The following is a 25,783-nucleotide window of genomic DNA, read 5'->3' on the forward strand; positions in this document are numbered from 1 at the left end:
GCCATTTTTCCGAGGAGCCTAGGTCCTACTCCACTGGATCCTCTCCCCCACTTATTACTGTAACTTCTAGAGAAATAGAGGGGGGAGATGAGGAGGGAGAATGAGACAGAGACATGCCACCTGTCCTGGAGCGAAAGTAGAAGGCGGCTCTCTTTTCAGATGAATGCAGCATAACCCTCTCCCCTCAGCAAATCCATCCTTATCCTCATTTCCATTCAGCTCACCGAAGGCGTTGGAGAGGCTCAAGCATTGTCCTTTCGAGTGTTTCCCACTGTGCGTTGCACTAAAGAGTCTCAGCAAAGTCTACATGCCACCGCTCTTAATGACCTCCTAAATCCCACATAAAGAGTCTTAAGCCGTCCATTCAGCAGAGTTCGCTCCCAGGGCTCCCCCTTCCTTAGCATTGCCTTTTCCCCACTTAGCCACAAGATCCTTTTAGTCCAATGCTACCAATCGTGTCCTCTGTGTTGCACTGTATTTTCTCCCTGGGGCTGGCTGTGCAAACTATGTTTATTTCTGCCTCAGATCTCCAGGGCACCCCACTCTGTGTTTCTAGGAACAGCCCAAACAGCAGGGTTTCATTTCAGAATTTGGTTGGGGCTCTGTCCTGTGTGCTCTGTCACCATTGGGTAAACCATCTGTGAACTCACTCCATAGTCCTAGGACTCCCCTCTCTCCAGCTCCTTACGTGACTGAAGCTTCCTGGAGGGGCTGCATATAGCCAGGAGGTCCTTTTTCATAGCCTGATATATGACCGATGACCTCTGTGGGTCTATTCAGGGACCTATTCTTTTTCCTGTTGGTCAACTGACCCTAATTCCAGGCAAAGCAACCAAGAGAGCTTCCTGCAAAGTGAGACCCCCAAAACGTAGCTGTGAAGTGACAGCAGTCCCACCACGTGTGAGCTATGTAAAAGCAATGGTTACACCTCATTCCAACCACACGCATGCATACAGCTGGAATGAATAGTTCAGGATTATCTCAAAGTTGCCAGTCAAATTCCATGTGTGTTTAGCACGTACAGAAAAAGCGTAAGCCTCAAAAAAGGCTCGTTTTAGCAGTCAGTCTGAAGAAAACATCTGTCGATGGCAGTGAATGAAGCATGTTTGTTATTGCTCTCCCTTCTTTTTTTTTCACTGAAGTAGAAAGATATCAAGAATTGTCCCATGGGGGGCAGCTGGGTGGCTCAGTGGTTTGAGAGCCAGACTCAGAGATGGGAGGTCCTGGGTTCAAATCTGGCCTCAGACACTTCCTGTGTGACCCTGGGCTAGTCACTTGACCCCCATTGCCTAGCTCTTACCACTTTTCTGCCTTGGAACCAATACACAGTATTGATCATAAGATGGAAGGTGAGGGTTTAAAAAATAATTGTCCCATGGACTGAATTGCACTATGATGAACCAGTTCTATCATCATCAGTCGGATGGACCTAAGCCTCAAATTGCTTATTTATAAAATGGAACCATAATACTTGCACTTCAGACTGCATGCTTTTTTCCCCATTTCTTTTTAGAAGAAAGAGCTTTATAAACCATTAAGGGTTTTTCAAATGTGAGTTTTTATTCAAGATTATGTAGCAAGATGGTGGTGACAGAGAGGAGACTTAAACCCAAGTCTCGTGATTTGTAGTTTGGTGGGTTTTTTGGCTATCTTTCCACCTGATATGTGCCAAACCCTTGTGACTAGTGCAGTCAGTATCCCATGGTGTCCACACCATCTAAATTGCTAAAATATCAAGCTCCTAAAACAGGGATTTTGATCCTTTTTTGTGTCTTAGACCTCTTTGACAGTCTGATGAAGCCTATGGACCCCTCACTCAAAATAATGTTTTTAAAAGACATAAAGTAAAATACATAAGATTGCAAAGGTACTTGATCATATTGAAATACAGTTTATAGGAGCAGCTAAGTGGCTCTGTGGATTGAGAGCCAGGCCTGGAGATGGGAGGTCCTGGGTTCAAACCTGGCCTTAGACACTTCCTAGCTGTGTGACCCTGAGCAAGTCACTTAACTCCTATTGCCTTTGCTACACTTCTGCCTTAGAATTGACAGTAAGGCAGAAGACAAGGGTTAAAAAAAAAAGTGAGTGCATAGCTTCTTGAGATGCCATCTACCAAGTGATTATCAACACAATTAAACAAGCCACCAGACTTGTCTGTTATTAACATCTTTCAGTCCTTTGTAACGGTTATAAAATGTATGAGAAAGGAAGGGAAACACTGGGAAATATAAGTAATCTAAATAATATCGATGATTATTTAAACATTTTTAAAGAATGTCTTGGGGGCAGCTGGGTAGCACAGTGGATTGAGAACCAGTCCTAGAGACGGGAGGTCCTAGGTTCAAATCTGGCTTCAGCTACTTCCCAGCTGTGTGACCCTGGGCAAGTCACTTGACCCCTATTGCCTAGCCCTTACCACTCTTCTGCCTTGGAGCCAATACACAGTATTGACTCCAAGATGGAAGGTAAGGGTTTAAAAAAAAAAAAGAATGTCTTAAGGTAGACCTTAATGGCATAACTACTGAACTTCTTAGGAAGAAGGGAGATATTGCATTTTGATAATCACAACTGATACAGTGCTTCAAATTTTGTCAAGGGCTTTATTTCTGTTACCTTTCTTGAATCTCACAACAGCCTGATGAGTTACATTCTACAGATATATACTTTATAGATAAGAAACTGAGACCCAAAGAGGTTGTGATTTGCTCATAGCCAGGATTCTTGTAAGTGTCAAAGGCAGGATTTGAACCCAGGTTTTCCTGCCTCCAATTCTAACAGTCTATCAGTTAGAGTACTCCGTACACATGACAGCAAACATCCTTATGAGAAGTGGAAGTTAAGGTTTCAGATATCTAAATGGTTTCAGTGTGCTGGAAGGTTCTGGTTCTTTGGAAACGGCCACATATTATGAGAAAGTAAGCTAACAGGTTTTCAACCTAAAGTTTAGGCGTGCTAGCTTTTTTCCTCCATGTAGAACTCGCCAAATAAAGGCCAAAGATGTCAAACCTGGCACTGTGGTTCAGTCTTGAAGAAGAAATGTGAGGAAGTTGACAGAGATGCCATCTCAGGGCCTCCAATTTCTCCTATACATAGCAACTATAATAACAGCCTTTGAACATTGTTTTCTTCGTCTGTCTTCCTATAGAGACTCTTTGTTCCCCATCATTTAGATCCACGCTTCTGTCTTCCTTTCCTATTCTCAAACTTTACTACAAAACAGTCATCATCCAAAAAGCTGGCTCATAATGGTTTAAAAGAAATAGAAAAGTTGCTCCGTGGAGCAGATGAAGTTCACAAGGAACAGAGGCAAGTGAGGCTAGTAGACCCAGAGGCTCCAGATACTAAGGTAAGGACTGTTTGACAAAATTGCTAGGAAATATCGAATGCCGTTTTGAATAAATTACATTGTATACCGTAGTATATACTCCAAATAAATACAAGTTTGAGATATAAAAGGGACTGTTGTAAACTGAGGATCGGGGGAGGGAATTCCTTTCACAATTACAGACAAAGGATGAGATCCAGACCAAACAAGAGACAGAGAAGATCACAGGATTAAATGGACAATTGTGATTATATGGAACTAAAAAGTCGGTGTAAACTACATCAATGCAGTTAAAGCGGGTAGGGAAATTGAACTGGGGAAAAAAATCTTTGTAGAAAACTTAACTGATAACAGTGTCTAAGGCTGGAAGTTCATTCAAATATGTACAGACTGAAACAGATGAGCTTGTTTCTGAGCCTATGACTGTCTTTATTACATTGTATTTGCTTCACACACTGAGTGGGTGTTCTTAAGATATAAGGGGCAGCTAGAAGGCTCAGTGGATGGAGAGCCAGGCCTAGAGATGAGAGCTTCTGGGTTCAAATGTGGCCTCAGCTGTGTGACCCTGGGCCAGTCATTGAACCTCCATTGTCTAGCCCTTACCACAGTTCTGCCTAGAATCAATGTAGAATATTGACAGAAGGTAAAAATGGAGTGAGAGTGTCTGTTGGCAAGGGGAATTTCTTTTTTCAGAGAAGACGAGCACCAACAGGAGGACGGGTTCCAGTCTAGCCATTTTACCAACAGACATGCCTCAGGAGAGATTTAGACAGTGCAGTGGGAGATGAAATGTAAAACTCTCAATGTGTAGACTTGTCAACTTGTCGAGCTAGTATGAAGATACTAGGTTGAGGTTTATGAATCAGCTTCCTATCGGATTGTTAACAATTTGTTATTCAGCTGTGTCCAACTCAATGAGGACCTATAAATGTCCGTGGGGTTTTCTAGGCAAAGATACTAGAGTGGTTTGTCATTTACTTCTCCAGTGTGTCCCCAGTTTACAGATGAGGAACTGAGGCAAACAGTGTTTGAGTTGCCCAGGGTCACATAGCTAGTAAGTATCTGAGGCTGGATTTGAATCCAAGTCTTCCTGACCCTAGGCCTGGTGCTCTACCTACTCTTTCCGCTTAGCTGTCCTAAAGAATAGTACTCCTCAACCAAATTACTAAATCCTGTTTAATTCATTCATGTTTAACATTTTTTGAATATGTAAGAAAATTACCAGTCCTATTCCTGAGAATGTAGACATGAGCCTTGGACATAAATAAAATCATCCCAAGTGCCCTGGGGCAGGGGTTTTTGTGAGCCGAAGTGAAGAGGGAGACTCCATAGGATGGAAACTGGTCCATATTTCCTGCCTGGTTACAGAACAGAGTGCAGCTCTTGGGGCCCGGCAGCAACTCCATAAAATTTGATAATGAAAAACTTTGAAAGATTTAAGAACTCCAACCTATGCTTATTTGTTATAAGAAAGAACCATTTGTTTTGTTGGGGGTTTTTTTCCTGGTGAAAGGGCTAGTGATAGTGATTTTAAAAAGAAAAAAAAATTAAAGAGAATCAAGGAAACTTTTCTTTTCAGTTTCATGGAAGAGAACCAAAGGAAGTCCAGAGAAGACACAAACAGGACAACTTGGGGACTAATGTATTAAATTTATTATTGTATACACTTTTGTTTTACACCTTCACCTTCTGTCTGAGAATGAGAGAATATTGTATTTTGGTTCCAAGGTAGAAGAGCCTAAGAGCTAGATGATGGAGGTTAAAGAAGTGTTTGAGGCCACCTTGGAACCCTGGACTTCTGGTCTCTGGGCCTGACTCTCAATCCACTGAGTCTGCCTAACTGCCCTCTGTTGTATATACTAATATTTTTCTTTATTAAAAGTTTTTTTAAATTTTCCCAAGTACATGTGATAGCAATTTTCAACATCCCTTTATTGTATAAACTTTTTTTTTACCTGAGTTCAAATGTGATCTCAGGCACTTACTAGTGGTCGCTTCACTCTTTCTGCCTCAGCTTCTTCATCTGAAAAATGAGCAGGAGAAGGAAATGGCCAACCACTCCAGTATCTTTGCCAAGGAAACCCCAAATGAAGTCACAAAACGTCACTGGGCTGAACAGCAATGTAATAAAATTAAGACAGCGTTTTTTGTTTCTTCTGGCCACGTTTGTAAATATCTGTCGAGTGCCGAATAACAAAAAATGTAAAATAAAATCTGGGCCGGTAAAAACCAGCTGGCAGCCCCCCTCCTGTTTTCAGGTCCGCATTTTCTGGATCCGCCTTAGTACAGGGCAATGTTGGCCGTGTCAACATAACAAAAACGAAACTGACGGGCGGTCCGGCTGGACTTCGGAAACCTGCAGCCCGCTGCTTGGGCTGCTGGCTCCGAGGGCACGCGAGGCCGAGGAGGGAATCTCAATATGCATCACGCCCAGAGTCGTCCCAAGTCTAGTTGCGGATGCAAACACTAGGGCTGACAAAAGACACGTGCACGCAGGTGTGCACACGGCGGGACACGCCCGTCTCCACGCGCGGCCCCCGGAGCCTCTCCCCCGACCCTGACCCAGAGACATTCAACCAGGCTCGGAAAAGGTGGACCAGGCCGGTTAGGCTAGCGGGCAGTGTCTCCCAGGCTGGGCGGAAGCGGCGCGCGCGATTGGGGGGGTGGCGGTGGCGGGGAGCCCAACTCGGGCCGGGAACATCTGGCAGTGGCGAGAGGCGGGGCCTGCATCCCGGAGGAAGGCGAGGATTGGCTGAGCCGGTTATGGAGGCGGACTTAGGGCGGCAGGGGGCGGGGCCAGAGGGCCCCTTTAAAGCCCTGACATCAGGCGGCGGTCTGAGCCCTGCCTTCCTCCGCCCCTCGCTCCTGTTCCGCTGCTGCAGCCGCAACCGCCATGGACCCAGTGGATTTGGCCCGGCGCGGCCCCGGCCCCAGTCTTCGGTGAGTCCCGACCACTCTGGTCTTGGTGGGGAAGACTGGCGGGAGCCCCAACCCAGGCGGGTTAACGCGTTCGTGGCAGCGCGGCCTTCCGCCCCGACGCCCCCCCAGCCTCCTCCCCCTTCCCAGGGGGCCCTCCCGCCCGCGGCTCTGTCCGCCCGCGGCCCCCCACCCTCCCCCCAGCCCCGCGCACGCTCCGTGTCCCCGGAAGGAAACTGGAGGGGCGGGGGGGGTTCCGGGCCAGCCCCCTCCTTGCTACTGAGTCTCTGACCTTGTCCCGCTCGCCCCGCTCCCCCACCCCCCGCATTGCGGACGGCTCCAATCCTGGCCCTGTGGTGGGGGGCAGCCCCCCCAACGGCTCAGAACCCCCCCCCCCGCGCTGGGGGGCAGTGGGAGAGGAGTGGAGACTGAGACAAGGCTGGAATGGGGGTGGGCTGTGCAGGAAATGGGGCCTACGCAGCCCCTTCCCCTAGGCGGCCCGGGCCCTTCGGCCTCGGTGCCAGAAGAATGCGGGGAATGCGCTGTGCCCGCCGCGGCCCCCACCCCGAGTGCGACGCTTGGGACCGACCCCCCAAGACCGTGTCCTGGGTCACTAAGACCCACACTGGTCCCCACCCAGGCCGGAGTGCGGCGCTCCACACCAATTCCCAGCCCCTGCCCCGGGTCACTGAGACCCACCTGGCCCCCCACCCTGACTGGAGTAAGGCGCTCCAGACCATCCCCCAGCCCCTGCGTTTACTTGCAAGGTTCGTCCCTCCCCGCGCCCTGGCCCCTGCCCAAGGGTCACTGAGGCCATCCCTGGGCTCCTCTCCCTGCGCCCAGGGCCCTGGGCTCAGCTGACTGAGTATTCTCGTTTCCCCAGTACCCAGCCTCAGACATCTCTGCCCCTCTAGACCGAGATTGGGAGTTCAGGCTGGTGAGGTTCCTAGGGAGACTTTATGTGACACTCTCTTCCTCCACAGCCTCCAAACAACAACAAAAAGCACAGCCTGAAAGCCTTCTGATTGGGGGAATGGGATGGGGGTGGTCTTCCTCTCATCTGTAACCTTGAGGAAAAATAACTGGCACCCATAGCCTGGGCCACTGGCCCTTCTCCATGCAGGCTCTGCCAGCCAGTGGGGGAGAGCCCTAGTCCTTTGAGATAGCTGTCAAGGAGGGATGTGGCAAAATTCTCCTGGGCCCTTCCTCACCCTCAGCTGATGGGCTTCCAGGCTGAGAACAGCTCCATAGCTTTGCCCTAGCAGATGTTCTTCTACAGCTGGGCCTTGACTTGCAAACAGATGGTCCAAGGGTGAGGTGACCTTGGTCCTTCAAGCATCCTTCATCTTCTCCACACATAAGGCAGCAGAGGGAAAGGACCAGGAAGGAAAAGGGTTATTGTCCCTAAAGGTAGGCAGCCAGCCCCAAAGGGTAGTGGGCTGAAACTGGTGCCACTATGCAGAGAAAGAAATCCTGGGCCTGAGGCTTGAGCCAGGAGCTTGGTTTGGATGTCTAAATGTACTTGTTGTATGGCTTGGTTTTACACAGCAGATTCTTAGGCTGGGAAACTAGAGGGGAGATGGCAGCAGATACCCTCCCAGGCTTCTTTATTTGCAGCAAGGCTGGCAAAGCTGGCAGCACTATGGCCCCTGCTGAGGTACCTTGGCTCTTCCAATGTTTGAGTTGGTACTTTGATTGGGGGTGAGGAGGGAGGAGGAGGGCAGTGAGGTAGGCAGATTCCCAGGAAAGAGTTTGTAGCTCAGCTGTTTGGACTTGTTTTAGGATCTGGGCCAGGGAAAAAGCTCATCCATTCTCTCACTGGGAGAGGGTAAGGTGGAGGGAGTGCTTCACTGCCCTACACCCATTTGGCCCTGTGGCTTTTCCTTCACCCCATCCCCCAGGGCTCAGGAGCTCTGACAGAAGTTTTCTTTTTCTGATTCTCTTCTTACCATCCTGGCAGCCGGGATGAGGTAGCCCCTACCTCATTGTTCCTGAACTCCCTTTTTTTTTCCTGGGTGCAAGGGCTTTCCCTGGAGTCTGGCTTTCCAGGTTGGAACATGTTCCTCTGCCTGGGAGCCAGAGGCCCCTCTGTCCCTCTTATTTGTTTTTATCCTTGGTTTCCCAGGTGCTAAGGAGAACATTGGAGGGAAAAATGCAGGTTAGAGGTACTGGGAACCATTAGAGTTTGTGCTTATAGTGACTCTGTCCACTTGCCTGGCACAGTGGAGACCTTGAGTTTCAGCCCAGTTGTCCTTTGGGGCTGAATTTCTAGTAGGAGATGGCATTGACCATAGAAATGAGGGAGAATATCTTGATGGACTTTCCTGAGCCCCTGGTATGGATTGTGTGCCACCCAGAATAAAAGTTGTTTGTCAAAAGCATTTACACTGACATATAGCCTCTCCCCCCACCACCCTAGATGAAGTTGAATTATCCACTGACAGTTACGAAATAACAGCCACTTCTTCTCCAGAGTGGGAGGTTGTGAGTCCAGTTTGAGAATGAGTTTAGGAGTGACCCTGCCTGAGAGATGGGAGAGGCATCTCCTTAACCTCAAGTCCTCAGACATTCCCCTCCCCTTCCCAAAAGGTCTATAAGTAGTTTTTAGTGGTTCCAGGAACTTTGTTGGGGGGAAAAATTAAATCTATACTTCTGCCTAATTGGTTCCTATTGTGATCCTTTCTAATACTTTATTTTATTCATTTAAAAACTTCTTTCTAAGGAAGGGGCTCTTTGGCTTCAACCAGATTGCCAGGGGCATCTGTTGAGCAAAAAAAAGTGTCAAGAACCCTTGTTGTAAAGGAAGGTCACCCTACATCTTTGTGGTGGCACTATTGTTCCCAGATGTCCAGTGCTACAGATTGCCTCTTTCACAGCAGCTGTGCCTTTGTACCACCAAAGACCGTCTTGAACTATTACTGATGAATTGGTTGGATTGGATTTCTTCCATATTTAGGTTTTGTAACATGCACATGCAAATTAATTCAAATAACCATAACACTGCATACAAAAGGACAGAATTTTGGAATGTAAATACTAGAAGACTTGAAAGATTAGTCCAGTTCTTTGGTTCACAAATGAGGAAACAGGCCTAGAGGATCAGCCTGGTTTACTAGGAAGAGCCTGCCTAAGAAGGAGTGAGATGATCTAGTTCAAATTCCAGTTCCTTCCTATACATACCATGGTGATTCTAGGCAAATCATGTTACCTCGTTGGACCTCAGTTTCTTCATCTGTAAATGAGAACATTAGTGATCACTACTTACCTTACCAATCAGAAAGTTGTAAAACACTATATAAATGTTTATTTCTATTATTACTCGGTATTGCTTTAGATCACATAATTGGTTGGTTATAGACCCTAAGTTTCCTGATTCCCAGCCCAGTGTCTTTTCCACAGATTCATAGCATCCTCCACTTCACCTGAGAGGGTCCATCTGACTGGGGATTGGGAATGAGAGAGAGGCATGGGCAGAGCATTAAATAATTGGTTATATTGTACCTTGGGTTTCTGAAAGCTGGTCCTGGTGTCTCTCTGATGGGTATTCATTTAAATGTTCCTTGAGAATGAGCAAGAACCTTCTGGAGCCACTAATAAGATCTGTGGTGTGTCTAGGAAAATCACTCAAAGGTCTTAAAATAGGGAAATCTTAAATTCAAACCTGTTCTTAGAGAACACTGAGAGCAGCTATTTGCATCTTACCCCAAGCCCTTTTGGTTTCATTGTTCTGTCTGAGTTTTCCTGGGCATTGCCTCTGTCTATCTTTTCCATCTGTGGGGAGATCAGATTACCTTTTATCCTACCCTGGTTCACCATGGTTAAAAGGAAAAGAGGGAAAGACACCAAAAATGTCTGTTCTTTGTTACCTTCATTTTTTCCCTCCCTCTCCTGGCACCTCTGGGGTTGGCAGCAGGGTAGAAGCAGGTCTTTGCCCATGTTGTATTCTGCATCATTAGATGAACAGTTTGGGCTGTGCCACTGTATATAGCCCCTGTTTAAGAGATCAGGAAATGGGGGCATTGAGGTGGTTCAGTGGATAGAGAACCAAGACTAGAGATGGGAGGTCCTGGGTTCAAATTTGGCCTCAGGCACTTCCTAGTGGGGTGACTCTGGGCAAATTACTTAATCCCCATTGTCCAACCCTTCTCACTCTTCTGCCTTGGAACCCATGCACCATATTGATTCTAAGACAGAAGGTAAGGGTTTAAAAGACAGAGAGAGATGCAGGCCTGGGACAGTAAGAAAAGAGAGCTTCAATGGACAAATTAAGAGCCAGAACTTGGGAAGATTCTGCCTTATGATGAACAAGAGCCACAAGGTAGCTGCCTTTCTTAGTGTGTGATAGTTGACATTGGTAGATGCTCCCCCAAGTTATTGTGGGTACCCACTTTTATTTTAACCATTTTATATCAATCTGGCTCCCTAGCCTGGGCAGGGAGCAGGGCCCTCACACCTGCCATCCTCCAGGGCACATGAGATGTGAAACTTTTCTCCTGCCTTCATTTAACACCCACCCCAGACATCCAGCCTTGTGCTTGCTGTCTCGGGTAGGAGGCTTCAGGGACCCCCTCCAGTTCCTGATAAAGTTTGGAAGCCAGTTTGGCCACTCCTCACACCTAGTTGGGGTCCTGAGTCCAGCAAGGAAAGACCATCTTTTCCTTGTGCCTCAATTTCCCTGCATGTGCCAGTGAGTTAATAGCATGCCATCACCAGGGTGTGACTCCATCCACTAATTACCGTTTGCCCAGCCCTGGGAGCTGTACAGATGAAAGGATCTGTGGAGACCAAGTGGTTATTAAAGGGAATTATCACTGATGTTATTACGATTTCTGAAAAACTCTACTGCTGCAGCGGAGAAAAGGCCATGCCAGGCCTGAATCTGTGTTTCTCCTGTACGTTTTAGGAGAAGAAATCACGTGGGGTTGTTCCTGGGCCTGCGCTTGAAGTATTTCATCACAGTGGGTCTTTGCTCCCCGGCCTTCTGCCTCTCCCACGTTGCTGTCTCCCAGGATCCCCTGGATCCTGCACTGCCTCCCTTCCTGGACTCTAGAATCAGGTGCGGATGAGAGCACGAAGGGCCTGTGCTGGGGTTTGGGGGCCCCTCCAACTTAGGGTGTGGCTCTGGAGTGGTTTCATGGTGAAGGTTCCCAGGGCCTGATTCACCCAAGTTCTGGCCTTGGCTTGATGTGGGGGATATAATTGGCCCTTTGGAATGAGGATCTGTTCAGACACCCTCAGGACCTGACTGCAGCAGCCCTGGGCACCTCTTAGAGCCAGTGCTCTCCCACTCTCTAGCCAATACCAGGCCGCCATTTTCAACCTCTGTTGCAATAGTTCCAGCTTTCTTCCTCTATTCCAGAGTCTCTTCCTATGGGCAGGAGGTGCCCAGCTCAGAGTCTTTGACAAACAGATTATTGGTTAGCTCAGCCCTTCTCCCTATATATAGGATAGCCTACCCCCCCCCCCATTCCTTCCCTTCCCCAATGAGAAAGGGTCCAGCCGCTCTTCTCATCCACTGAATTCTACAGGTCTGATAGCCTTAGGCCTTTCTTTCCTGGGGAGACTGACCCATTGGCTCAGTATGCCTGCCCCAGGGTAGACGGGTAAACTCAAAGGACACAAGATTTTCTTTGGATGCTTCTAGCCCTTGATGGAAGGGTTCTTCAGATGCCTCTGGCTTTGGGGAGCCCCCAAACCATCAGATGGTTTAGGATTAGCCCTCTTTCTCCTGGGGCCTTAGGAGCCCACTTTCTTCATAACCTTAGACTAGAATATTGTACCAAGATATCCTACCCATCTCATTGCCCTGGGCCCCAGGTGTGTTAATACTGAGCTAAGCCCCTTGTTGACTTTGCCTGAAGAATGTGGGAGCCAATGTCTATATTTGGACAGAGGCAGCTCCTTCCCCCATTCAGTCTCTGGGTCAGGAAAGGAGGAGACACTACCCTGCCCCTGGTCCCTGGCCTGCTGAGCCCTCCCTTCCAGGCAGGGCCTGCTCCAGAGGCTCAGGGAGAACTGGTTTGTGACTCTTCATTTCCTTTGCTGAGGGGACCTCACTTCCTGGCCCTGGGGTACAGTGGAAGGCTTTTCCTCTTTGTTCTGTTGTTTCCTTGGGGAAGCTGTGGGGCAAGGCTGGGGGCAGAGGGGCCCAAGATGGGATCCATCAAATAATAACCAGCATTGACAGTGCCTGAAGCTCTGTGAAGCACTTGACAATTGATGCTCTTCAGAGCTTCACTCCACTGTGAGATTGGTGCTGCTATGATGCCTATTTACTCTTGAGGAGCTTGTCAGAGAAAGTGTAATGGAGCATAATAGACAAGAGTCAGGAAGCCCTAAATTCAAATTCCACATCAGCCACTCCTGGATATGTAACTGGGTTAAATTGCATAAACTCTCTGAGCCTTGTTTCCTTTCCTATAAAATAAGGGAGTCAGTGTTGGTGGCTTCTGAGATATCTTCCAACTCTAAATCTTTGATCTTGTGATTTAATCAGGATCACACAGCTAATAAGGATCTGAGGTAGGATTTAAACCCAGGACTTCCTGACTTCAAGTCTCTCTTTGTTATGCCATGCTGCTAATAAGGCTTTGGAATTCTCTCTCTTTTTTCTTTTAAACAACTTTACCTTCCATCTTAGAATCAATACTGTGTATTGGTTCCAAGGTAGAAGAGCAATAAGGGCTAGGCAATGGGCATTAAGTGATTTGCCCAGGGTCACACAACTAGGAAGTATCTGAGGCCAGATTTGAACCCAGGACCTCCCATCTCTAGGTCTGGCTCTCTATCCATTGAGCCACCTAACTGCCCTCCTGGAATTCTTCTTGAAGGGATTGCCAACCTGTTCTTCAACCCCAAATATTTCTCAGTGAAATGAAATCTTAGACCCAGAGTCCTGTCTCTGTAAGAACTGCAGACTTTCTAGATAATGATCTTTTCTGATTTTAATTGCATTGATTTGGTTCTTGCAACACTTTTCAATTTTATGTAATATATTCCAAATGGTCAGTCTGATGTTCTATGATCTTGTCTGCTCTGTTTGTTCATGAACTCCTCCTCGGTCCAGAGTTGCAGAAGTATTTCCTTCCTCGATCCCAATCTGTTGATGTGACTGACGTTGCTATGAGGTGTTGGTCTAAACTGATTTCTGCCAAAGTGCTTTCTAACTCTCTCCCAGGAGGTTTTGTTGAATAGTGAATGAGTCCTTTGCCGAGTGGTTAGGACCTTTGAATTTATCAAAATCTGTGCTAGTATGTTCACTTGCTTTCGAATGTTATTTGCCTAAAATTGTTCAGCTGATAACTCTTCTGTTGTTTAACCAAGTAATTTTCACAATTACTGCTTTGGAGTTTAGCTTAAGATCTGATACTGCTAGACCTCCTTCCCACCTTTTTTCATTGTTTCCTTTGAGATTTTGGACATTTTTTCCCCAAAATGTGTTGTTATTTTTTATTTTTATTTTTGTTATAGTTTTATTTTTTCTAGCTCAGTAAAATAATCCTTCAGTAATTTCATTGGTTTGGCACTAAAAAAAGCTAGTGAATTTAGGAAGTATAATTTTTATATATCAGCATGGCCCAACCATGGACAGTTACGACCTCTCTAATTCTTTAGGACTGTTTCATAGGGTTTTATAGTTGTCTTCATATAATTTTCATGCATGCCATGGTAGATGAACTCTCAAATATTTATACATTCTCTATTTATTTTGAGTGGAATTTTTCGGTCTCTTCCTGCTGATTTTGTTGGTAATATGCAGAAAGGCTGGTGGCTTGTGTGGGTTTATCTTATATCCTGCCACTTTGCTGCCATTATTGTTTCAAACCAGACATGACCTCATTCATCTTCACTGTGGCCTGATGGGAGAGCTGTGACCCAGGGAGGTTCGTCTTGCCAAGGGTTAACCATCCTGCTTGATTCTGAGTGGGAATTAAGGATCCGGTTCCCAGATAAGGGGGAGAGCTGAGCCTGAAGAACCAAGATTCCTCTTGCACCCTCCTCTCTCTTCTTCCTCTTTCGGCAGAGCCAGTCACACCCCGACAGCTGGGTCAGGCTCGGAGCCGCTCGGGCACAGATGGCTGTCCTGAGTGCCAGCGCCCGTTCCCTTGGCAGGCGGTCACCCTGGGGCTCTGACTGGAAGTTTGGGAGCTGTGCGGGAGTCGGGAACCGAACCGACCGAGTGTGATGAGGGGAGCCCCTTTCCTCACATCCTGGTGCCCATGGGGTCTTCTCGCGTGCAGGCTCGGGGAAGAATCTTGCTTCTACCCAGAAGGCTGAGAAGCTGCTGGTGTCCTTGTCCTTTGGGGCTGGAGGCAGCCTGGAGAGAGGACAGAGGAGGGGGCTGGTGACAGGTCAGCAAGGTGGGGTTCGCTTCATTTCGGAGAGGAAAACACTAAAGCTTGCCACCGTTGGGAGCTTCCCCAAGGCCATGGCCCTGGTCAGGTACAAATGTGGACAGAATCCCAGATGGCTAAGACTGATAGAGACTGGTAGAGCTGGGGGGAAGAGGGTTTAGCGGTGGAACTTGAGAGAGTAACACAGAGATTGGCCCCTCACCCCACTGAAATGATTATGTTTTATTGTCATTTTATTACAAAGAGGAGGTGTGGGCAGAGTAGTCAGGGAAGACTTGTTGGAGGAGGAGGACCCTGAAGATGGGTCCTGGATTGAGAAATGCAGAATCGAAAGCCAGTATTCCATGGAGTGAGGATGGAAATCACAAGAATCACCCCAGAGTGAAGCCTGGATAGAAGGTGGCAAGAGTCCTGGACTCCCCCGAGGGACAGGGCCGAGCCTGCAGAAGCCCTGTGTGTGACCCTATAAATAAACCCATTGTCTTGTATTCCAGTCTCCCCCACTGCAGCTGCTCTTTTTGTTCCTGGGCTTGTGCTAAAGCTGGGGAGCCTGCCTGTTTGGGGGAAAGGAGATATTCCTCTGATATCCTGGTAGCCTTTGCCATCTGTGGACCCCAGATCCACCTCGGACACCAGACAGGACCCCTGAGGACATGGACAGGAGGCTCAGAGGGAAGGGGAGCCACCCCTGGCCCTCTAGAACAGAGCCTTTCTTCTTCCCTTGTGTCTGGTGGGGCCAGTTGTCCTAGATGGGGAAGGGGAACCATGAGCCCCTCACCACACACCATCAGCACTACTACCGGTTCTTCCCACACTTCTGGTTCCTGGCTTTGATACCCAGGAACTCTGGGAGGACTGGCATGAAGACCCTGAGGGAGCCTTCCTTTGACCTTGGCCAGTGTCTCGGGGGCCAGAACCAGGTCCAATCCTGACCCTTCTCCCCCTTCCCCATGTTGGAGCATCCCCTAGGTCTATACTCCCAGTCCTTGGATGCCAGCTGTTAGGGGCTGGGGGGAGAGGAGGCAAAACTGAGCCAGGGGAGAAGGGGGGCATTTGAGAGAGAATATAGGTCCCCATTTGTGCTCTGTTGTGTGCACAGTTTTAAAAGGGATGGGTAACCCCAGAGAGATTTTTGGAGTGAGAATTATACTCAAGAATTCCTCCAAGGGAAGGGAAAGTGGGACTGGCCCCAGGTCATTGGAGGTGGGGTGCCAGAGTCTGAGAGACAGGACTTGGGGCTGCCTTCCTTTTCAGAGTTGTTGGAGCATGACGTCGTAGAGAGTGAAATCAGGAAGAGCCAGGTGCTCAGATTTCATCTCAGAGACTGACTCACCAGCTGCGGGGTACCATGCAAGTCCCTTAACTTGTGGGCCTCAGTTTGCTTAGCTAGGAAATGGGGGTGCTAGCACCTATCACACCCCAAGATTGTTGTCAGGACCCAAGCGCAGACCTTAAAGCGCTGTCGTTGCTAGTTCCTCCGCTTTGCCACCTGGTCTGTAGGTTACAGGGAAAGGCACATCCCCAGATTGTCCAGAGGGAAAACGTTTTCAGCTGAAGGAGGGGTTTATTCATTCATGCTTGTGTTCCAGCATTCAAACAAACTTAACGTCTCCCATGTGTGAGGGCCTGGTACAAAGATGTGCGTATCTCTTAAGAAGGGAGTTGGGACCGTGGCTCTGTGAGGTACTGTCCTTGCCTCTGTCTCCCCACTAGCAGTCGTGTGGTCCCTTGGGCTGGGAATAGATCCCATTGTCATCCTTTCTCAGGATCAGCCCCAGAATGACTGGATCAGAACTGAGTAGGTCTCTCCCCAAGGACTTCTAGCTCTTTCAGTGGAGTTGGGTGGGTGCCTGCCTTTTGGAGAGCAGGGCTTATTTGTGACTTACACATCTTTGTATGTCTTACAGGACCTAGAAGAACATTAGGTATATAGCGAGTTTTTAATTAATATTTGGGTAAATTAATGAAAAAGACTTCAAACCCACCCATTGTGACTCCAAATTCAATTCACACTCTACTATTCTGCCTTCTCAGAAATACGAATACTTAGAATGTAGAAGGGAGATGGAAAAATGTGGGAGGAAAACCCAATTTTTAAATACAAGTACTTTATTGGGTTTTTTTTCCCAGCCAAATCAGGGGGAACAAAACTCCTTGTTTTCCTAAACTTTTTCAAAGATTTTATTTTAGAAATGCACATTTCTAATGATATAATTTGGTGATTTTATGAACAAAGTTACATGTGATATTTTGTTTTGTTCCTAAAATAACAAACTTGACTAATTTCTAAAAAGGGTATTTTAAAATTGTGTTCTTTCCTTTTACCCACAGTTGCCATTTTGTTCCCCAAAATGACTACTTGGGGAAGATGTAGAGGGCTTTAGAAGTCATTTAATCCAATCCTCTTATTCTATAAATTAAGAAATTGGCTAGGTTCAAATCTGGCCTCAGCCACTTCCTAGCTGTGTGACCCTGGGCAAGTCACTTGACCCCCATTGCCTACCCTTACCACTCTTCTGCCTTGGAGCCAATACACAGTATTGACTCCAAGACGGAAGGTAAGGGTTTAAAATAAAAAAAAATAAAAAATAAAAAAAAAATTAAGAAATTGGCCCAAAAAGATGAACTGACTAGTGAATATCAAAGCTTCCTTTGAAGTAAATTCCTGTGTTTTCAAACAAGATGGTTACATTTGCAGAGTCTGTGATTTTTTTACTATAATCCTATTTTTATTTTATTTTTTTGAGAACAAGAGATTTCCTGTGCATGTTTAAGTCAGATTAGATGGCCTCTAAGGTTTCCGACTACTCTGAGATCATATAATAAAACACTGCCCTGCTCCATAGCTTCAAATTAAGTGTGTTGGGGTATATGTGTATGCACATATAGAGTATTTTTGTGGGTTTTTTTCCCAATTACATGTAGAAAACATGTTTGACAACTTTTTCCTGACATTTTACAATTCACATTCCCTTTACCACCACCATTACCCCAGAGAGTAAATATAGTCTGATATAAGTTATACCAATGCTTTCATGTAATACATATTTTCATATGGCTCATGTCGTGGCAGAAGATACTTATCACACATACAATAAAAAGCTCACAAAGGAAATAGAATGGAAGATGGCATGCTTGGATCTGCCGTCAGACTCCCAGCAGTTCCTTCTTTGACTGTGGAAAGCATAAGTCCCTTGGGGTTCTTTGGGGAACATCATGTACTATGTCTGTTACTGTATATAGTGTTCTCCTGGTTCTGCTCACTTTACTTTGCATCAGTTCATACAAGTCTTTCCAGGTCTTTCCGAACTTCTCTTGTTCATCATTTCATATGGTATTCCATCAGAACAGCTATTCCCCAGTTTCCAATTTTTGGCTGCTACAAAAAAAGCTGCTAATAATATTTGGTACAGAAACATCCTTTTCCCTTATCTCCGATCTCTTTGGGATACAGACCCCGTGGTGGCATTGCTGGGTCAGAGAGTGTGCATAGTTTTTGTTTTTTTTTTTAATTTTATAGTATTTTATTTGATCATTTCCAAGCATTATTCATTAAAGACAAAGATCATTTTCTTTTCCTCCCCCCCACCCCCCATAGCTGATGCGTGATTCCACTGGGTATCACATGTGTTCTTGATTCAATCCCATTGCCATGTTGTTAGTATTTGCATTAGAGTGTTCATTTAGAGTCTCTCCTCTGTCATGTCCCCTCAACCGCTGTAGTCAGGCAGTTGCTTTTCCTCGGTGTTTCTACTCCCATAGTTTATCCTCTGCTTATGGATAGCGTTTTTTCTCCTAGATCCCTGCAGATTGTTCAGGGACATTACACTGAGTGTGCATGGTTTTAAGACCATTTGGGCATGGTTCCATGTTACTCTCCAGAGTGGTTGGATCAGTTCATAGTTCCACCAACAGGGTATTAGTGAGTGTCCCAACTTTCCCATATCGCCTCTAACATTTATCTGGTGGGTGTGAGGAGGTATCTCAGAGTTTTCATGTGCATTTCTCTATAACTAATAGTGATTTGGTGCATTAAAATACTTGTATTCCTGCAGGAGAAAGGGAAGCCATCAAGACCTCAGAGATAAACTGGGGAGACATGAGTAAGGAGATGATACTGGCTAAAAGTCCAGCAGACTGGGATGAGTTCTTAACAGTGTTGAGGCTAGCAAGTGAGTTGAGAAAAGAATAAAGGTAAAGTAAGGATCCTGGCAAGGAAAATAGGAAAAAGCAAGAATTTTGTTTTAGGGAATTTTGGAGGCTTCTGGGATCGATCCCTTGACTATATGTAGCTGATTTTCCTTATCTGGTAAAGTGAAGACTTATGGGTGAAGGAACTAGTAAATGCTCCTGAGATGTCCATGGAAAGTGGATGGGGGTGTAGCGATTGGAATGGGCAAGAACAACCTCAAAATGATCAAAAGTCAGTATTGTAGAATTACAAAGAATCAGCAGGGCCCCAGGAAGAGATATGAGAAAACATCTCTCCCCCACTCTTTTGCCAGGGGTGTGAGAGTCCTTAGGTGTCATATATCGCATTTGTTTTCAGACTTTTCCACTATTTTAATTGGTTGACTGGGGGGGTCCCTCTTTTTCTTTATAAAATATTATGTAAAATAGCTTTCTAAGGTGGAGGAAGGAAATGGCTTCTTGGAGAAATTTTAGGGAAGTAAAATAATAATAATAAAAATAATAGTTTGCAAAAGGAAAAAAATGCCTGAAAAGGGGAAGGATAGAGGGGGACAGGAGACCTTATAAATCTTGTAACCGCTAGCTTTTGCTGGGTGGGAGCACTGAATGTCCTGGCTCTGCAGGTCCCAACACAAGCCTCTAGCTCTAGGGGGAGAAGGGGGGATCACAGCGGCTTGCCGTGTTGTCCGTGATCTACCCAGCCTGGGTGTGCTGGGGGGGCGCTGCCGTAGAGGGCCGCCAAAGCTTAGCCCAGAGAAGATGACTCTGCCTCTGCTTTCCCGTTCCAGGCCTGGTGACTGAAGCAAGGTGACCGCTGACTCCTGTTGCCGTGATATCCCAAACTGCTGAGCGGAGAGAGAGGTGAGGGGCTTCCCAGGGGCATGTGGACCCGGCTCGGGTGGGGAACGCGCCTGAAGAGTGGAAGCCGGAAAGGGCCGGCCCTGATGCTCAGACAGGCACAAGATAGGAACCTTGGACGTCTGTGGAAAAGACGAGCCTGGGGCAGCTGGGCAGCCCAGTGGCTAGAGAGCCCAGCCTGGAGGCCAGAGGACCTGAGCCCGGGGGCCTGGCCTTACTGCTCTTTTGCTGTGGGCCTGCAGGGTGTTTCGAATCCTTTCTGAGACCCGCCAAGACGTGGGTTTGTTTTTAAGGAGAAGGAATAGTGGGATGAAGCCAGCCGGCCTCTCCTCCACCATGCGCAGTCTTACAGGAGGAGAAACTTCCAGCCCCGGCCCGTGAGTCCATAGACCAGGCCTGGAAAGGACCCTGGAGGTCGTCTGTTCCACTTCCTCGTTTCACAGAGAAGGAAGCCGAGGCCCAGGAGTCATCCGTACCGCAGAGCCAAGACTCGAGCCCCAGCCAGTCACTTCCTGGGGGCCGGGCCGGGCTCAGCCCTGGGCGGTCGAAGGAGAAGGCCTCTGCGCCCCGAGGAGGCCCTCTAGCCGGGAGGAGCAGCACAGCTGGGTGTGTGCTGCACTCGGAGCCCCTGGGGGAGTGGCCTTGCGGGCCTCTGTCACACGTGTGGTTCGGGAATAGCAGTGAGAGGTTTTCATTTCCAAGCTTAGGCAGGTGGCCAGGAAGGCGGCCCCGTCGATGCAGGAGACGGGCCTAGAATCAGGAAGACGCCTCTTCCCAAGTTCAAACCTGACCTCGGACAGCGGCTCTGCGCAAGGCGCTCGGACCCTGTTTGCCTCCGTTTCCGCATCTGTAAAAGTAACTGGAGAAGGAAATAGCCAGCCGCTCCGGCGTCTTCGCCAAGAAACCGCCCCACGGGGCGGCGAAGAACACGGCGGCGGCTCCCTGGCTCTGCCGGACGCCGCGTTGGTGGCCCCCCTTCTTCTCTGTCGGTCTCGTCATTTCTACCTCCGGAGAGGCCTGAGCTCTTCCTCACTGACGACGCTGCCCTCCTGTTCAGGCCTTTTCCTTCTCTCCCGCATTATCGTAAGAGCCTCTTGGCCCCAGCCACGATCTCCGGCTGCCTCCCACACCACTACAAATCATGGGTCTGACCATTAAACTCCAGTGGGTCCCCCTTGACTCTAGAATCGAATGTGTTCGTCTTGGCCATCGTTCATCTTTATTCTCAGGCATGTTTTAATACAAACATTAGCACAGTCACATAATGTATGACTAAATCATACACATGTTAGGAGTGCGTGCTCAAAAGTGTTTTACTGCTAAAAGGGTTATATCAAAACAGGCTGGAGGACGCGGATCTGCACCAGGGGTAAGCCAGCTACAGCCTGAGGCTTGCGAGCTAAGGATGGCTTTTACGTGTTTGAATATAATCAATAAGGTCTTGTTTTAAAATGTAAAAACAGTTTTGTTTGACCTGTGCAAAGTTTGCTGACCTCTGACCTGCGTCTGTGAAGAAACAGAAACCCCACAAGGAGCGCTGTTCACCTTCAGTTCCACAAGTAGAAATCAGGGCGGCCTGGATTAGAACCCAGGTCTTATGCCCGCAGAGCAGCGTTCCTTCCTCCATCTCCCCGGCCCCTGTGCCATACCAGACTTGGATGATGAGGATTGTGTGAGGACAGCAGCCTGATCTCTTCCCTTCCCTGTTAACCTGTTTGGGTCCTTCTGTTGTTGTTCCCAGAGCTTGATGTCGCAGGCAGTAGAGGAGCCGGCCGGGGACCCTGGAGCCCCAAAGCCAGGAAGCAGCAGTGCCATGGAGCTGGGGACGTGCCAAGAGCTTTTACATCGACTTCGGGAACTAGAGGTAAGAGAGTGGGGCTGGGGAGAAGACCTGGAGCCGGCGGGGGGAGAGCAGGAGACCTTCAGAGCCTGCTCTCGTGAATTTGACTGTGACGTGGGTGGGGCGCCATGTCTGCAATCAGGAAGACCCCCCCAATTCACATTCCGTCTCCGACATGAACTGTGACCTTGGGCAAGTCACTTCACCTCTATCTGCCTCGGTTTCCCTTGCTGCAAAATGTGAAGAATAATAGCAGTTACCTTGTAAGGTGATGAGGATCAAGTGAAATATTTGTAAAAAAAAAAAAAACCCTTAGCACAGTGTTGGGTACATGACAGGTAGTCTTACCCCTTCCCCATCCCTGACTAAACCAGGCTGTGCAGACTGTATCTCTTGGGAGAGAGCACTGATTGCTGCTGGGTTTGGGACCAGAGGCCCTGAGTTCAATTCCCACCTTCATCACTTAATGGCTGTGTGTGTGTGTGTGTCTCTGCTTCCGTTTCCCCATCTGTACAATGAGGGGGTTGGACTAGACAGCCTCTCAGGCCTGTGGTCCTGTGATCTTTTACACTATGTTTTAGCCTGTTGGGTACGAAGGAAGGGGCTCTGCTTTCAACCCCATGACTCACATTTTCCTTTGAGGCTTCTAACATTTTCCTTTTGTATTGCTGGCCTCTCCTCAGCTTACATTTTGGTCATCTCTCTTGTCAAAATGTTTTTCTCTCTGGACTTTTTCTCTGTCTTTTGTTCTTTTGGGGAATCGATTTTGTCTGCATGCTGACGCTTAGCTTTGGTCCTGGAGTGGAAGGAATCCCCGAGTTTGACCTGTGCCCGAGGTCAGTTCTCAGCTGTCTCAGCCCCAGACCGAGCCCTCTGCCAAGGCCGCCGGGTTGGCCTCCTGAGGGGAGGTTTGCAGCTGTCCAGCTCAGTTGGGTTCTGCCTGATCCTGCTCAGGCCAGACCTTGTTGGGCTGAGCTCCTCCCACTGCTGCCCCAGCTAGGTGGCTCCAGCCTCTGATGTGGGTCCCCTTCTTTCCACTGCTGCCCATTCTGTGTTGCATTGACTCCCCTGCCACCTGGGCTGGCTCACGTCTGAATTCTCCTGAGCCTCGTTCAGTGCTCTCTCCAGCCAGGGAGAGGAGGTCTCCTTCCTGTCTCTCCATGTTGTCCTGGGCCCCAGCAAAGTTTCACCCCTTCTTCTGCCACTCTAGGATGGTCTGAGGTGTTTTTGTTCTTCTGTGACTATTTGGAGGGTGATTGGAGGCTCCCCAGGTTGGGAGTGCCACAGTCAGCCTCACAATTAGTGAGTGTGCAGCAAAGAAGCCTGTTCTCTCCGGTGCTGCCCTTCCTTCCCTTTATTCCTTGGCTGAAATAATGATTCCCCACCCCCAAGCCTAGGGGCTTCCTGAGCTGAGTGTCTTACTGTGCCCCACCCTGTCTTTACCGAAGCTCTTCCCATCTTACCCTCTCCCCCTTCCAAGAACTCCTTAAAGGAGGCGTTTTTCATTTTTCTGCACATCCTTCCCTCTAACCTAAAATCTTGAACACACCCCACTCCCCCAATCAGCTGAAACTTGGTATTGAGAGAGAAATAGACCTCCATGGGGTCACAGATACAGTTCTGTCAGAGTAAACAAACTTTCCTAAAATTACCCACTTGGCTCAGAGCCCCATGCGTGGAATGCTGCGGGATGCTGACAGGCTCGGAGCCCTGTGCACATGCTGCTGAGGGTGGTAGAATCTGGAACAAGGCACAGTTCCTGTCCTCTTTTCCTAAAGCCACCTCTGGCCCCTGTAGGTTTGTAGGTGGATTCCTTGCATGTCCTTTCCTACAAACTATAGGAATAGATTAGGGGCTTGTGTAAATCCATTAATTTGCTGTCCTTTCCTTCCTTCTCTATAGGCAGAGAATTCAGCACTGGCGCAAGCCAATGAGAACCAGCGAGAGACCTATGAGCGCTGCCTGGATGAGGTCAGTGGCACAGGCTGTACATCCACTGGGTGGGTGAGAGAATTGGGGAGCAAGTTTTAAAGAGTCAGTTCTGGTTCCGTGGTCTTAGCTTTGAAACAAGGTTAAAGGATTCTGTTGACACACACAAGGAACTATGTGACTACTATTATAAAATGTTATATGAATACAGATCTAAATAATTTGAGAAATACTTATTGTTCATGGGTAAGCTGAGGCCAACATAATAAAAATGACAACACAGCCTAAATTAATTTATGTATTCAGTGCCAAACTACCAAAAGACTACTTTATAGAGCTAGAAAAAAATAAAACAAAATTTATCTGGAGGAACAGAAAAGGTGGAGTCAAGATGACGGCATAGAGGCAATGAAAGTTCAGACCTCTGAAAACCCTTCCTTACCAATTACAAAATAAATGCTCCTAGGGGACTGAAAATCAAACCTAACAACAAGACAGAGCCAAGGAACCCTCCTGCTGGACTCAACTTAAAAGGTACGCCCCTCCTCCCCCAAAAGATGGAATCCAAGAACACTCGGGAAGGAAGAAGGAAGGTCCCAGGCCCCTCCCCCACACTGAAGCACTAAGCCTCCAGCAGCAGCTGGAACCTCTGGGTGGGCAAGAATGTTGGTCTGGAGGGAGTACCTTGAAGGCAAAGCTGTGCCAGGCTCAGAGCGTCAAACACAGGCGGGGAAGCAGTTAGAGAAGAAGAGCAGAGTGGGCAGCCTAGTTGCAGCAGCAGAGACATTCCATATTGCCCCGCCTTCCCAAGGTTTTGGCCTCAGGGCACATCCAGCTCAAGCCCCTCCCCCCCCACTCCCCCTGGACTTAATCCCATCAAAGCCTTAAGAAGGCAGGGAAGCTCAAGCTCCAACACCCTTCCCCCACAGACTTCGCTGAGAGATTTTCTGACTAAGCTCCAAGGGTGAAGGCTGACAGAAACCAAAGATTCAACAAAAAAATGAGAGGAGCAATAGCACAGGCAACTGCAGGGAGTAAAGATGGAGTAAATATGAGCAAACAACAGAAAAAGAAAAAAGAAAGTACACTCAACAGCTTCTATACAGGCAATGAACAAAGAGCAAACAGAACAGAGAAGGATGAGGGAACACCAAGAAAAAAACCAAACCCCAGCGAATTGGATACAGGCTTTGGAAGAACTCAAAATACAATTCAAAACACAATTAAGACAACTGGAAACAGAGGCACTTGAACTAAAACAAGAAAAGAGTGTCTTGAAAGCCAAAATTAATCAGCTTGAAAATGAGACAAAAGAGATGAAAGATCAGAAGAAGGATGCCTAAAAATCCTGGGATTGATATCCAGTCTTTAAAGACCAGAATACAACAACTAGAAGCAAGTAACTTCACAAGGCAGCAGGACACTATAAAACAAAATCAAAAGAATGAAAAAATTGAGGAAAATATGAAGCATCTCATTCACAAAACAGGAGATTTAGAAAATCGTTCCAGGAGAGACAACTTAAGAATCATTGGTCTACTGGAAAATCATGATAAAAGAAAAGCCTGGACATAATAATATAGGAAATTATCCAAGAAAACTGCCCCGATATTCTAGAACAAGAGGGAAAAGTGAAGATTGAAAGAATCCACAGATCACCTCCTGTATTTAATCCCCAACTGACAACACCCAGGAATGTTATGGCCAAATTCAAGAACTATCAGACCAAAGAAAAAATATTACAAGCTGCCAAGAAGAAGCCATTCAGATATATGGAACTACAGTGAGAATAACACAGGATCTGGCTGCATCCGCACTGAGGATCGAAAGGCATAGAATATGATATTCCGGAAAGCAAGGGAACTAGGTCTACAACCAAGAATCAACTACCTAGCAAAACTGACTATATTCTTACAGGGGAGAGTATGGTCATTTAAAAAAAAAAATAGAAAAATTCCAAGCATTTGTAAAGAAAAGACCAGACCTGAACAGAAAATTTGGTGCCCGAACCCAGAACTCAAGAGAATCATCAAAAGGTAATTAAGAAAAACAAAACCAAAAAAAACTATTTTTTTAAGAGACCCGATAACTTAAAACGATATGTATCCCTATAAGAAAAGAGGTCATTGGTAACTCTTAAAAATTGTTATTACCACCTGGGCAGCTAGAAGAACTACACTTAGAGGGAACAGTGACATACTGTATAGGATGAGATGCCAAGACATAAATATGTGTATATATATATATATATGTATGTATGTATAAATACATATATATGTGTGTGTGTGTATATATATATATATATATATATATATAACTAGAGCTAAAAAAAGAGGTTAATACTAAAAGAAATGGAAAAAGCAATAAAAG

General features: G+C 47.2%; 1 protein-coding gene across 4 annotated transcripts in view; it reads left to right on the forward strand.

Annotated features, from left to right (window-relative positions):
- The first annotated feature begins 6,128 nt into the window (after window positions 1–6,128).
- Window positions 6,129–25,783, forward strand: part of NCKAP5L (NCK associated protein 5 like) — a 43,677-nt gene continuing 24,022 nt past the window's right edge. The window contains exons 1-5 of one of the 4 annotated variants that reach the window (XM_056798288.1): window positions 6,187–6,265; window positions 11,145–11,297; window positions 19,575–19,647; window positions 21,386–21,508; window positions 23,387–23,455. In XM_056798288.1, coding sequence (XP_056654266.1) covers window positions 21,392–21,508; window positions 23,387–23,455 — 186 coding nt within the window. In that variant the 5' untranslated portion in view covers window positions 6,187–6,265; window positions 11,145–11,297; window positions 19,575–19,647; window positions 21,386–21,391. Of the gene's footprint in view, window positions 6,266–11,144; window positions 11,298–19,574; window positions 19,648–21,385; window positions 21,509–23,386; window positions 23,456–23,499; window positions 23,948–25,783 lie in introns of those variants that run through there. The other 3 variants (XM_056798286.1, XM_056798285.1, XM_056798289.1) reach the window with 3 other exon arrangements.

The sequence above is a fragment of the Monodelphis domestica genome, chromosome 5 (assembly GCF_027887165.1).
Source record: "Monodelphis domestica isolate mMonDom1 chromosome 5, mMonDom1.pri, whole genome shotgun sequence".
In the NCBI taxonomy this organism is placed as follows: Eukaryota; Metazoa; Chordata; class Mammalia; order Didelphimorphia; family Didelphidae; genus Monodelphis; species Monodelphis domestica.